Genomic DNA, 15,849 nt, shown 5'->3' on the forward strand with positions numbered 1-15,849 from the left:
TACGGATACTCATTCAGATTATTTTTCAAATTAAAGAATTAAATAGTTATTTATTATTCTAAATTAATTGATTTTTATTTGATTCTCATAAGAGTATAGCGCCTTAGTGTTAATAATGTATACGGATGTGTGCATGCGGCTATAATATTAGTACGGACAGAGTCGGCCACTAACGTTGATTCGTTGATTGTATGAATGTGTGCGTCGCTCACGTTAGCTGTAATAGATAGATAGATAAAATTAAAGAAAAGATTACTCTAACACGATAAATTCCGTGGTTTACTAAAGTAAAACTATATGACTCATATCTTTTTTTTAAATTAAGATGAAAAAGTTTTCATTGTTATGGTGCTTATAAGAGCTTTTCTAATGTAATTAAGCCTTTATATATATAGGACCGCGTTATGGGTGTACTCAGGATTATACATATAGAGTTAGGGTGTGGGTAGTCTTAATAAACTAATACAAAATTAATTGTGTTTTTGGGTTTCGTAATTTTTTTAGGGAAATAGGTAGTGCTCTTTTAAAAATCTCAAAAGGTCAAACAGGTAGATTGGGTTTTTGTAACCTAAAATATAACACAAATCGGCTGTATGTTTTTCAACGACCAACCAAACAATACTGACCTAAAAAGGTTCTCAGACCGCAAATTAATAAAACTGAGACCTAAAATTAGGTTGGTTCTAATTACGTTTTCAGACAATGCAAAAACTAGACCGCAATCTTCTTAAGAAACCAGGCTTTTAATTTTTGCGAAATATAATTGTTTAAAGATGCGATAAGTGAATGCTGATAATACTTTTTATGTTTTATTATGATAAACTTGTTTTTTAATGCATGAATTTCGCAAACATTTTTATAAAGACGTTCCAAGAACCTCAAGTATTATTTAATTAATTCTACAAAACGTATTACATTTTGCCAAATATTAGAATACATGGTACATTTATGACTATAATTATCGCACATTTTTTTATATAAATTATTCATAGTTCAAGTTTAAACTTTGAAGAAATTAGATAGTCATTACATATTCATACAATTCTCATATTATAATACAATTCTGAAATATAGAAAAGTTATTGTCATTTAATAGATAAAGGGCATTATAATATCCCTTTATTATATGCTCAGTATTCTCGTATATAAATGACCACAAGCAATACAGAAAGTGACAACGTCTTCCCACACGGTGGCAGATTTAATTGTTCGTAATCAAAAGTAGGCAGATCGATCGTATCGGTAAAGACACGCGAAATCTCGTTTATTATCTCTCGATTTAACACGTTTACATCTGGCCTACATTTATTGTAATTTCCGAACAAGTTCTTTGAAGGCATGCCCAGTTTTGTGGGTGGTTAAGGTTGATTACTTGGCACAGATAAGAATCTAATTGCATTTGCTAGCCTTTAATCTAGCGTGGATTATTTAAACCGTTTATAGTCGATTATGAAGACAGTCTAGAGAGCTTCTGGTCTGAGGTCTGGCAGATTGGTTATCGCAATAATGTGGCTATGTAATGATGGTTAAATGTTTTATTAACCTTTTGATGATTTTGGTATTTGAAAATTAGTAGCATTATACAGGCGTATGTTGAATGGAACATACGCTTTGTTGTAATGTAGTATGGCTTATAGTTGATTGAATAATTACTGATTTACACATTTAATGATTTAATAAATTAGATGCTTTTGAAGCACAAATATACTAAGGAATGTCGTCTTTAAATAAACAACACTTAATCACATCAGGCTTGGGAGTATGTAACAGTTAGTTCCGCTTAGTACTGAGTGTGTGTGAAGGATTTTGTATGGACAACGTATACGCTAATATAACGGTCGCTTGGTCAAGTGCGATGATGTAACCAGTAAAAATAATGATAGAGAAAATAACATTTAATTTGTTATTTATTTCATTATAATATAAAGCAACTGTTGATACTTTTTATTTATGAAAATAATAAAAAAACCTAATTGATTTGATAACGAATTCTTTTCAATTATGAAGTGGGAAGTGGCATACTACTATTTATGTGAAATATCTTATAATCTTGCTAAGAATTGTATAGCAATTAATTAATTTAATTAATATCCAATTATATCCAACTATTTAACCCCCCTCTATTTTAAGACCATTCACTCTTACGCTAACAGCCAGATTTCGACAATACAAACTCGAATACACCTTTCTCCTTCCCTCACGCGATTACACTAATTCGCTAGAGTGAGATTACCAAATAATTAAACAATGTAATTTACGTCTAATGACGGAGTAAGGCTAACTTGAAATTTTTATGTAAATAAGATTGCGATGTTGTTCCAATTATTTTGTTAGTTAAAAGTGGATTTAGTTAGTGTGTGGTCGTGTTTAGTTTAAGTGTTTATATATACATATATATTTAAAAGAGGTTTCCCCTCGTTCAAGTGATGATATAATTTTAGACAGTCACCTTCCGACCTCGACGTCTTTTATACGAACGCAGTAATTTTCCATTTAGTAACGATATCGAAATAGGAGCCTGTGAAAATGGATTTGCGACATCACAAATTGTTCAGACTGAAGAAAACAAATCTCGCAAGGTCGATGTCAATATCGACTCCAAGGTGAGTGAAAGTTGGATATATTGCGAAGTATGAGTTAGTACTTTCACTATGAATTACGATACGATATTTCATTTACGATAATTCATGATAATTTTTGTCGCCGTGGAAAGCATTACGTAGGCACGAATGCTGTTTCTACATAGGAATTAAAGTATAAAATTATATCAACATACGTATTTATTAAATAGTGAAAGTCTAGAAAATGCGGTAGAAATACTGAAATTATGTTCATGTTATTTGATGCGTAAAATCCTTACTCAATATTTATCCTTAATGCACACATTTTGGTTTTTCAAATATGTTAGTTATTATTTTATTCTATACTATAATCATTAAATACTCAACGGTTTTACTACGCTTATAGGACAGTTCTTAGTGTGTTGTTTTTCATTAAACATGGAGGAGGGTATTATGCAGCAAAATACACACGTGGTATAATTTTCACTCATTAATAATTAGCATACTTATGCAGTTAATGATGTAATGATGGCTGTTACTGCATGGATTACTCGGATATCTGTCCACTTTCATTAGGGAAGTCGGTGTACTTGAAGAGCACATGTATTTCTTTTGATAAATAACTAAAGGGATGTACTATAAATCTTTAATGAACTTTAAATCTTGAATAATAAGGCGTTGCGTTCGTACATATCCTATAGAACGAAGCCATTTTAATGAAAGTCAATATAAAAACTAAGTAATTACAACGTGAGTAGCGTAGAACCTATATAACTTATATATTAATACTACAAGCAATAGAAAAACAATCAGTTGTTTAATCAAACATGGTAAATGTTATAACTGTGTAATATTATGACGATTCAAAAGTGCTTCTATAAGAAGTCTAGTTGAATGAATAAATGTTTGAGTTTGAGTTTGAGTTTGAATCCTTAATTACGCCTCAGAAAGTTCTTTCTAAAACATTACATAAACAAGAAATGACATATGTCAAGAATGACATTTGCCTTGTATCTTATACTGATGTATTTATATCAGTTATTGTGTAATCGTATTAGAACTGGTAGTTATACCTAAGTCTGGGTGTTTAATTCGTCAGTGAAAGCGGCCTATTGTGCTTGGCGTTATGTAAAAATCGCTCGGAAGTTCTTTCACAGCTGTTACGCAATAATTACTTAATATCAAACAAACCATTCTAAATTGTTGTGTATAAAAACACTAATACCTTCGAGCTGATAACGTTTTTGCAACATATAGCCAGAAAATATTGGATGTAGTTTATAAAGCTGTAGGACGATACATATTGTACTATTTTTTGCTTTAAAAATGAACAACGAAATTGCGTTCCAATAACAAACATTATACGAACTGTAACCTTTTAATACTAACAACCAATCATAAAAATAAAGTACTTGGAATTTAATTGTTTTTTGTTGTGCTCGGGTGTCGTTATATACGTAAAAGGAAATTAGATCTAGATATCTATGTACCAGCCTTGAGATAACAATTGTTATTTTCTCACGGCTTTATTCGTAAAAAATCACATGCTCCGTGCTGCCATTTTTGTTACATACCTTATTAAGATATAATTCGAAATAAAAAAACAGTGCACGCTAATTTGATCAACATTTAGCTGCGCGTAAATGTTAGTTTGCTATGATATATATCGTTTAATAAATCAAGCTGATGAGTTAAATAATAACTCGTATACTTTCATAAAAATGGCGTTATATCGCGATACAAATCAACTTCATGACATTTTATGACATAGACAAGGAAAATCTGACAACAAAAATATATGTTGAGGATAATTGCATCTTATACGGTCGATCTTCATACTGATTTCCACACATATACTTATAATTTGGCGTGAATATTCAATTAAAACGTTAAAAATAAACATAGGTAGACATAGGCATACCTATATAGTATGTAAGTTAAGAAGCATAGACGTCATGTAGTACTTATAACGTGCATTGTATCTGATTATGTTTTTTACAGTTATAATCTTAATTTTTAAATCTTGATCTCGTAAACTAACAATGTTCTATCAAGAGTTACACACAGAGAAACCTCAACCGGTTTTCAGTCAAAGAGACCGTGTTTACCGTAAAAATCTTGTTAGCAAATAATGGTTCCTACAGATGACCGTATAGGTCATGATTTAGGATTTTAAAAAACATCTAGACGTTTCTGTGTTCCACGAAACTTTGCAAAGTAAATACGCATTTAATTTTCTTCAAACTTTGCACGTAGTGACTCTCAAAATCTTTTGTTTGTGTACAGTAGTTTGTCTTTTGTTTATAAAACCATTTGTAATTATATTTAATATCCGTGGAATTTTGTGATTTATCTAGAAAATTCTAAATCTTCATTCAACTGCATCATAACTTTCTGAAGTCGAGGTCAAACTAATTTGTACATGCCATTTCTTTTACTCAGTACTATCGTGAGCGAGACGAAATTATCCAGTAGCTAAGGACTTAACCCTGCGTGTGCTGAGAATCCAAAATTAGTATTTGCAAGATAGTAACGGCTGATAACTGCTTACATGTATATAATATAGCGGATCGTGTTGACATCGCTGTATCGTTATTCGGAACGGATAGTCTTCTCAATAAAACGTGGGAATCATTGTATAACGGAAAATTTTAAGGTAATTAAATTAATGTCCTTCCTTACTATTAATTAGCAATTATTTTATAAAGCATTTTAATTCTATTATTTTATCAGGATTTAAATATGTACTAATAACCTGATGTTAATTTGGTTATTGTTTCGACAAACATGCATTTTAAGAGCAACATAACTAAAAGATTTTAAAAAATTATAAAGAACGAAACAAACTTGAAAACTGTTGTTTATTATAAAACATGTAGCAAGAGATAGCAATATGACACATCACACGTAAAACATTACAAAATTAACAAACTTTACCAACCCACTTCAAAGAACAGGTTCTATCCTAGGTGCAATCATGCAAGCCATTTGACATTGTACGTGCCTCCATACCGTGATCCCATCTACCGTTTGACCAACATGTTCTGATAATATCGTCGTTCGCCTTGTCAATAACGGGTCACCGCTATCGCAGTTTCTCTGAAAATTTACCGGACATGTCAAAATATGCGAAAGTTTTATCAGTTTGTTCTTGGAACTTTGTACGGGACTAGATGAAGTTGATGGTAACCGCGCACGTGCGGGTTAAATGGCGTTTATTCGATTTAATTGAAAAATCGGTCAATTCGGCATCGACACTGAGGTTTCCGTGGAAATAAACTAAAGTGGAATTCTTAAAAATGGTCATCACCCAATTTATTATCGTGCCTAACTTTAACCTTAACCTCGATTTTTTTATATTTATATGTTACTAGCTGTTCGCCCCGGCTTTGCTCGGGGTTCATATATAGCCTATGTCACTCAGCGAAGTTGCAGCTTTCTAATGGTGAAAGAATTTTTAAAATCGGTCCAGTTGTTATTGAGTTTATCCATTACAAACAAACAAACAATCAAATTATTCCTCTTTATAATATTAGTGTAGATAGCGGCAACAAAAATCCATCGGCTCTGAAATACAGGTAGACACCGTAAAAGCTTTGCAATAGGATCTCTTTCTTTATTTCTTTATTCTGCTTTTCTTTATTCTCACCTTTGGGGTATCTACTGAAACCTAAAAATGTTTAACCTGTCAGTAAATTTTATTTTTCTAATATTAGTAGTGTAGTGAAAAATTCGCTTTTAGGGAATATGAAAACAAGACAAATTGAATAATCTTCAATTTCTAAACTGATTCGAAAATGGTATGAAGATACTTTTTATTGTATTCTCAAAGACAAACTACGATGATTTCATGATGCAGTTAAGCAATACAAATGATAAATTGTTTTAATTTCTTAGCCATAAATCTTCCTACGCTCTGCGACCTTTGCGGTAAAACTTATATTATGTAGGCTTGCTAATAGTACTATTTATAATATTATATACACTAGCTGTGACCCGCGGTTGAAACCGCGTAAGTCCGTATCCCGTAGGAATATCGGTATAAAAAGTGCCTATGTGTTATTTCAGTTGTCCAGCTATCTACGAAGCAAAATAGTATTATTATTCACCAATAGATGTCAGGAAAAAACACGAATAAAACACGAATATGACATTTTCTAAAAAAAATTCCTAGCTAGATCGATTTATAACCCCCGAAACCCCCTATATACTAAATTTCATGAAAATCGTTGGAGCCGATTCCGAGATTCCAATTATATATATATACAAGAATTGCTCGTTTAAAGGTATAAGATATATTGTAAATTAGTATTATATTGCAACATTCGATATATTTTGTCAAAGTATCTATTTCCAGCCTTGAGAACAATACGAGAACATACCTCTAAAATAACATGTATAAATAATTTTATAATGCGTATTGCATAACCTATTGCATATCTTAAGGTCACAAATATTTTATTTGACTCGTGATATTTATAATGTGTTAAAATTTATTTCATTTCTTTTATTTTTTTCGCAAGCCTTTGAGATCCTAATGAATGCCGTCAAAACGTTGTATGATTACTTAACATTAAGACAAATTAATGAAACAGGTTTAATTTTAGCGAAACAAAAAGTCATGGCTTCAAGATGTTAAAGTGTTTGTCAATAAATTCCATACTCGCTGATGAGCGTCTAGACACAAAATAGAGGCAGTCTACATACTACATCTTAGGAAATCGAATTAATTAAATAAGAATTTGTTTACGGAAGACATCACGTAATTCGATTCGTACATTCAAACTCTCTGAATGAAGGTTATATCCACGTAAATATAACAAAGATAAATAACAACAGCCAGGTTTCAAATGATGTTATAAACACATAAAAACATCCAAATCAATTATCTAAAGAGTGCCATTAAACTTTTCTCAATTAAAATTAGAAAAATAATGCATTAATTCCATTTTAAATAACATTCATATAAAACACAACATGTTATTAAACAGGACATTTATAATACCTATTTAGTCGAGCAAATCTGTGAATAAATAATCATTAATTTATCAATTTTAATACCAATATGATTAGCGTAACTTTTTTAATCTGTCTGGCATATTTTTTATCTGTTGTCTGTGGGTGCGACAAGCAAGTATTCAACGACCTGCCGCCGTAACAGGTATTGTAATATTATTTAAATGAATACAAGTGTACTGAATCTGTTGATTTATTCAAATCAGTTCATTCTCTTCAGGCATTATGCGTAGAGAGTGAAATCACATTGTACTATTTGCTTGAGCGGTAATGGATTGTTATGGTAATGAAATATGTAATGGTTTTAAATTCCACTTTTGCAACTGCTATAGTGACGCGTAATTTGCAAGACTGGTAACGTTTGTTTAAGAAATTTTAAGGGAAAATAGTTCATATTTTAGATTTAGATGGAATTAAGCTTAACACTTTTATGATTTCATTTGTTTGTAAGGACTTTGTTTCTTTAGAAAAACGACTTCTATTAAACAACTATTCATATCAGAATTTCTCCTCATCAACAGATCTGTATTATAATTTGTTAAAAACCAAATCAATAATTATGATTTAAACGAAGAAATACGTTTCACATTCAGACATTTTTGTAATTGCAAAAGTCAAACAAAAAGAATCACTGAAAATAGAACGCGACCAATTTTGAAAAAAGAATACTCCTTTGACCGTAAGTAATGTCGAAATAGCTTCGTGGTGAAACACAAATCATTTCATACAATTTTAGCCTTTATGTTTCTGAAAAAAAGAATCAGATTGGGATAAATAAAATTTATATAGCCAATACCCCATTTTTGTGAGACATATAATAGAAACATGCAATTAGGATCACAAGCACGTTCTCATTTGACTTGGAAAGTAGGTGGAAAGAATGTGCTTTGGTTATTTTTAAGGAATTTTCAACAGTGTCGCAATGTGGACTAGAATACTATTTAACGGTAATTATTTGTATAATTTACCAACATTACGTTTCTTTATAATCTATATTTTCATTTAATAATTCATCGTCCGTTTACTATTAATTATGACTAAATTTTTACACAAAATATTAAAAAACTGCTATTGTTAATTAAAAACTATTTTAATACCTATTTGGCACTCAATAATTCAAATCACGATGACAAACCTGGTATCTCCAAAAAATTCTAAAAACTCACCTAAATTTGTACTAATGTCATGCTAGAGTAATTCTCTCGTACTAAATGATGACGTCACTCCACGTGCTATCTTGACCGTTGTAATTGCAGATGCCTCAGTACAAATAAAAAAGGCTTACCCGCTAGTCGTTCCTACGTAACGGGGCTGTGACATGCGTGGCTAATTTAAAATATACGGTTTTTTAATAGGTATGTAAATAACATCACATTTTTCAATATCTCTTTATGGAGTTATTAATGATTAGAATATGTGTGTGCATGGAGATGTTAAATCGGCAGATTTTTTTTATTATTAAAATATAATTGATTTTGTCATTTATTAAGTACTAGGTATGCCCCGCGTAAGTCTGTATCCCGTAGGAATATCGGGATAAAAAGTTGCCTATATGTTATTCCAGTTGTCTAGCTGTCTACGTAGCAAATTTCTTTGCAATCGGTTCAGTAGTTTTAACGTGAAAGAGCAACAAACACACTCACATCACAAACTTTCGCATTTATAATATTAGTAGGATAGTAGGAAGTAAGATAGGATAGGATGTGTACCGTTTATACTTTTTGATAGAACATGTGATCGTATTGCATCCAATGTTAGCTCTTATTTATAAATATGAATTTCTATGATAAAATTCCCAACCCAAATTCTCGTTTATGTTATATTCATCAATAAACATTTGATACTTTAAAAAAATAATAGTGATTACTTTAATCAGTTGGACAGCCCTAGAATACGCAGTCAATATAGGTCAGTATACACGATACAGTAAACGGGATCTACAGTGCAACATACCCATTATATCCAGCCTATACATTTATATGCTATTAAAAGTGATTGATTCTTATTTATCCGTAGATAATCAATAATCTTTGACTTATGTTGTTTTCATTACTAATCAGATGAGGAGATTTATGATGATTTCCGTGAGCATTTTTCTTCTTTTTTAAACTTTAAATTGAAAAAAAAAAGAAAAATCGGTTTTTATCTAGGGACGCCCGACAGAAGTGATAACTAAATATCTCAGCGCCTTGCGTTAGAGTGAGAGAGGATAAGCCCGCCTTATTCGTGAGAGAAAGAGAAGCCAGACAGGCTAGTAACGCGTTACGTAACGAAGTGGTTTACACTCTCATAAGGATTATCACATAAAAATAAAATTATTTGCATTAATAGGATGTTTGCTTCGGGAATCAGAATTAATAAGGTTCCAAAAAATAATATTTAATTGAATGACAGTTACAATGTGTCGTTTTATAAATTATGATTATTTTAGGTTTTGTTTCTTCATAAATAAAAATTGACTACTGCAATGTAGGTCAATTTATTGGACTTATCAAAATCTTGAAAACTGATACATGTGCAAAAAGTATTTATGTGTAACCTAAAAATAACAATATCGAACTTGGACTCAAATAACCGACCTGAAATAACTGTAAATGAACCGACATCATTATCACACAAAGCGCTAGAGAAGATCACTTTACCGCCAACTAGAGCGACTTCCTAGTTCCAATAAATCTCTCCATACGTCAAACACCTGTACCGTCAGAACAAAGTTATCTGGGCTTTCACCACAATACCATTGTAACAACATGAATGGGAGGAACTCTGAGATCGTCAGATACAAGCCAATGCCGTGCCCAATGTCAGACATTGTTAGCAGTCGGAAGGAAGCGTGGCTAAATTATGCTTTGTTAGTTTTAGCTAGTGTGGTGTCATGGAGATGTTAATGGGGAGGAAGGAGGATTTGAGCCGGAGGGGGATTATTTGAAGGGATTCCTGTCATTTTAATTCGGAAAACGATTGGTTTTTCAGTGCATATTCTTTATCTTCGTTGTCGTTTTCAGTTATATATTACTAATTAATTAAGGGGGATCATTCAATTGATTATTTATAGTGTTATTGGTGTTTCTGGTTGAGGTGAATTGGCTTTAATTAAATTATGTATTTTATATCTATATGTTTCAAGCTATCAATAAGAATCCGATATCACGCAAGCTTGTTTCTCATGTACAAAAACAAACTGTATTGTTTCCAAAGATTCATTTGAATATTAACATATAAATGATCCAAGAGATTAGTGTGATAATAAAACCAAACGTCTTCAAATATATTGATGATACTTTTCACAATGCATTGTTTTATTACAATGCGGCTGTCTATAATCTTATCCGATATTAGAAAGCTAAACAATTGTTTTATTATAATAGATAGCAATCATCTATCACACTTTATAGACTGTAATTTTCACCCCTGTTGTAACGTTGGTTTGTCAATTGTCCGTAATAGAAAAGGCATTAATTCTGTTATGTTGTTTATCTTTGAAAATTCTATCCTAAATCTCACACTTTCACGATCCCATGATCGCTTACTTTCTTAGGTGGGCATATCAATGTAATTAAATTGATATATACTGAATATTTTAAGGAAAATTACCACGTTAAATAGTCTTGTAGAAGTATTAAATAAACAAGTGAAAGTTTTCGCAAACGACAAGGAAGACCTTTTAACCTCAGCTTTATCTGCGAATATATCTTCTTTGTAATGACAGTTACTTGTTTTATAGGAAATATTATATGTTAAAAATTGTAATACCTAACATTATATGTTGAAAAAATAACTCCACTTACGACCTACAGCTTATTAAGTTGGCTAGATTGTTGAGAAAATATGTACACCTAGTTGACATTTAAATTAACTACGCACAACATTATTTTCTCATACCATGCCTATTGAATGTTATCAATGTTTGTATCTGTATGAGAATTATATTATTGGTATACACTATGAAGACTATAAGTCGGGGTTCGAGACCGGGCGAGCGTGCAGAAAATAAACTAATTTTTCACTTTATCTGCACATGTTGATAACATAACCACTGCTTAAAACGGTGAAGGAAAACATCGTGAGGATACCGGCATGTCCAAGAATCAGAAGTTCGACGACATGTGACATCTGCCAACCCGCACTTGGCCAGCGTGGTGGATTATGGCCTGAACCCTCATACGAGGCCTGTGTCCCAGTAGTGGGAACATATATGGCTGATGATGATGACTATGCAAACTTAAAATAGCCCATCAATTTGTTAACTGTATATAATAAAAAGCGATCCGACATTTATATTCAAGTCTATTTCTCTTCTGTTCCAGCCTAGGACCATTTGAATTGGCGACGGGAGGCGAAATGGTTTCTCGACGGCGGATACTGTCCCGGTCTCGCGACGACCTCTCACAGGCTTTAGCTCAAGAAGAAGAAGAAGATGTGTGGTATCAGAAGGATAAACTGTATAAGGTAAGTGTATTTCTGAATGAGTGAGTTGACATTTTACATGAAAGCAGAAATTCCCTTTGAGAAAGTAAACTTAATACAGAAACGTACAAATAGGGGGCATTAACGTTACCACAACGATTTATCTAGGCAACTAGACCTTTTCATTTATGCGTTTAAATTAAAAGTTATTAAAAAGAACACACCGCAATCTATTGTTAATAACAAATTATATTTCAAACTGCTGCTTTTAATAAAAATTAAGCATAGAAAATGTGTACAGATATCAAAAAGACATCAAACACAAAACAAATTAATCGAGTAAAAGAGGTCATTAACAAGCAATTAAGAACATTAATCGAAATCATAACAAATGTTACAATCGCGCTAGTTGAAGCAAGCTTTCACAAAACATCAATCACGCCGGCATATCGTCATGCCTTGGTTCACAGATACCATTAATGACAACTGTCGGCTTATTATCGTAGAGAAAACTGTAACTTGGAGTAAAAAGCAACAGAAAAAATGATATAGTGGTGAAATAAAGACAAAGGTTGATATTCAAGCAACTTGTCGATTTATGCACACATTTGGGTTGAACTAGTGTTTGAAAATTTATACCTTTTATCAAGCATTATTTTAAACCTAGATGAGAACAGATAATTGAAAAAAAATCTATTTAATCCATGTACGTCTAAATTGATTTGATGTTTTCGTTTACGAAATGAGAAATCCTACAAAAAACCCAAATGACCCAAAAGAATTAAGATTTAGTTTAACAGACGGTACAAAGTTCACCAGGTCAGCTCGTAGTTATCTCCAAATTAAATCTACGTTTAAACAGTTAAAATTAAACAAACTTTTACATAACACTCGCTTCGACCATCGGCCTAGCGCCAGCATAATTTAATAAACACAAATGTCCAAAGTCGTTCCGCGCGCACAAAACTTTTTCGTTTCTTTTGTCTACACTTGCGTTTTTGTAACCGCTTCCGACTACACACTTATTAAGGACGTGAGAACATGCTATTGACGACGCAATTTTTACACTCGCATTACATTTTACATCGACAGCTATATTTCGACTATCTTAAAGCTGTTGTATAATGTGACTCTATGTAGGAATTAATGTAATAAAACACATACAAATAGCCATTTTGCTTGCAAATTCTGTTGCGCACTTGCCAAAAACATAGCAATATTTCAATATTTATTCTTTTCATGGGATAAATGTGGTTTCTAATATATATATAATATAATTTGGTTTCTAATATAAATAATTTTTATATTTCTAGAATACAAATTAACAACTTTCCCATCAATAATGATATTGAGAAGATAATACCACATATTAAACTTACAATTTGTGTGAAGAGATCACAAAATTCTCAATTAGGTAGCTTAGTAGGTCTGAGGTTATTGAATATAGTGACTGCACAAAAATTACGTTCGGTTTCGTTAACCTTATACGTAATCACGTCAGAGTTGGAACGAATTAACAATGGTCATCCTACGTTTTCTTTTACGCAGTTCCGTCCTATCCTCATTGCGACATGTTAACATTCAACTTTGATTGTATAATACGTAATTGAAGATTACCTCGATAGCTTTAATGGGCTAATTCTTATTAAGACAAAGATAAACATTTGTTTAATCCTCTCGATAAAAGCTTATCATACACCAAGAAAATCTTAGTAACAGTAGTCCTGACCTGACCTGACCTGGTCAGGTCAAACCTAGGTTTAATATAAGTCAAAATTCCTTTCCTGGTCTGATGATTCAACACATATATTCTATTAGCACTATTTTTTATTTACTTTACAGTGTATGACGTAAGTTGCTATTTTAATCAATAGTTAAAAGGAGTTAATATTTCATGTTTTTTCATTAAACGTGAGATTGGTAAAGAGATTTCATCCTTATATTCAATATAATAAAAGTATATGGTATAATTTTAAAAGATTTTCGCTGGTTCGACTCCCGGGTGTAGTAAAGGAGTGAATTTTTGTAAAATAAATAAATATGTATATACTTAGAGAAAAAATTTCCAGTATGAAGAGTACTTTGGGTGGTCACAAAAGTCCACCCCGTACAATCAATTTCAAAACATTACTTTTACATAAAATTTCGTAAGTACTATCACATTTGCTATAAGTACCTAGTAACCATATATACCAAAGAGTCACGATCAATACGCTCAACTCCACGACTACTCACACTGCAACTATTGTTGTTTCCATCACGATCCATTCAATAGGTCAGTGCTGACCGCCCATTTACCCAGGTTTGACATCTACCATGAATTGAGCTTACTTTCAATGCTTTTCAAATAACGGTATCGTAGCAAATTGATGTGTTATGGTCATAGAAATGATAACTGAGGAAAGTAAGCCATTGAAAATGTTGTTCTGTTCAGCAAAACAGATACGATTATAGTAACTAATTGATGTCTATTGTAAGGAGTTAAAAGCACTTTGATAAATGTAGTGACATATATACATAAACTAGCTGACCTGGCAAATACTGTTCTGCCTTAATCTTATCATTAAGGGGTATGAAAAATAGATGTTGACTGATTCACAGACCTACCCAATATGCACACAAAATGTCATGAGAATTGGTTTGGCCATTTCGTAGGAGTGTAGTCACTAACATTGTGACACGAGAATTTTATAAATAGATTAATTAAGTTATTCAAGTGTATGTATTATTTTTATAGAGACATCCATTCTTTATTAATATGCAAATAGTAATTCAGCAATAGCATTGTTTCACAACCAAACTTGTTATTAATAATTTGTTCAGTAAAAAATCATTAGAAACCAAGTAAATACAACTAAATACATTCTTAAATACGTGTAATTTGTAATGATTGCATTACGCGAATTCATTTAAATTAATTGTTATTATTAAGGATGATGACCCTACATTACGACTTCAGTTATATGACCAAGCATAATCAGCAGATATCTTTTTGATTGAGTTGGCCCAAAATTAAATTTCACGCTACGTTTTTGTTGGTCGGAAAGATGAAGTGCAAGACGTTATATATTCTAAGTCATTTCTCATACCCTTGTCATTAAAATTATATGTTCCATATTGGAATTTTGCCAGCATTTTATAACTGTATTATTAAATCAAAATGTTAAAAATCAATGTACAAAACTACTAGTTTAATTAAAATCGTGAAGTTCATTTACAGTTTAAATTCATGAAAAATAAAGATGTTCGGTCATATACATCAACGAATACTCACCAGTACAAATAATATATATTTTTATTTATCTTCTGCTGTTTTAAGGGTTGCCTCGTAGAGATCGCTACCTAGTGCTTACTTAGCCTTTTGCTTACTCTTAATGCAATGTTCTGCTTGTTTGTTTGTTCTTATTAGCAATAAAGAATTACATTTCATTTATGATGGAAAAATTTTTCACATCTATTTCACCAGAAAAGTATAATAAGGTTTAATTATTGTAATTAATATAAATACTAACACTCTAATGTCAAATAAAAGGATAAAATTTATGATATTGCATTCCACTCGCAAACAATTCGATTAATACACTATACAAAATTCTCTAAATATGAACAAATATCTTCATCGTTTCCCATTAACACTAATTGGTCGTTAATATAAAATCAACTAAAATCTTTGTCTTAACGAGTCACGACCGCGCTTTGAACTTAGGTCTAGATTTTAAAATCAAGGTCTTAAATGTACTTATGCGATTTAAAAATTCGGAACGAGGTCGCCATTTTCATTATCGTAGCTTTAAAAGCCCCCTGTCATTAAGAGATTTTAATTTTTTTGATCGTATTTTCTTGTAATGATCAAACACTTTATGTT

General features: G+C 31.6%; 1 protein-coding gene across 4 annotated transcripts in view; it reads left to right on the forward strand.

The window, feature by feature from the left end:
- LOC119829257 overlaps window positions 1–15,849 on the forward strand; it is a 140,520-nt gene that overhangs the window by 64,736 nt on the left and 59,935 nt on the right. For 2 of the 4 annotated variants that reach the window (XM_038351674.1, XM_038351676.1), the window contains one exon: window positions 11,885–12,026. In XM_038351674.1, the coding sequence (XP_038207602.1) occupies window positions 11,885–12,026 (142 nt within the window). Of the gene's footprint in view, window positions 1–2,346; window positions 2,604–11,884; window positions 12,027–15,849 lie in introns of those variants that run through there. The other 2 variants (XM_038351675.1, XM_038351673.1) reach the window with 2 other exon arrangements.

This window comes from Zerene cesonia, chromosome 10 (genome assembly GCF_012273895.1).
Source record: "Zerene cesonia ecotype Mississippi chromosome 10, Zerene_cesonia_1.1, whole genome shotgun sequence".
Classification (NCBI taxonomy): Eukaryota; Metazoa; Arthropoda; class Insecta; order Lepidoptera; family Pieridae; genus Zerene; species Zerene cesonia.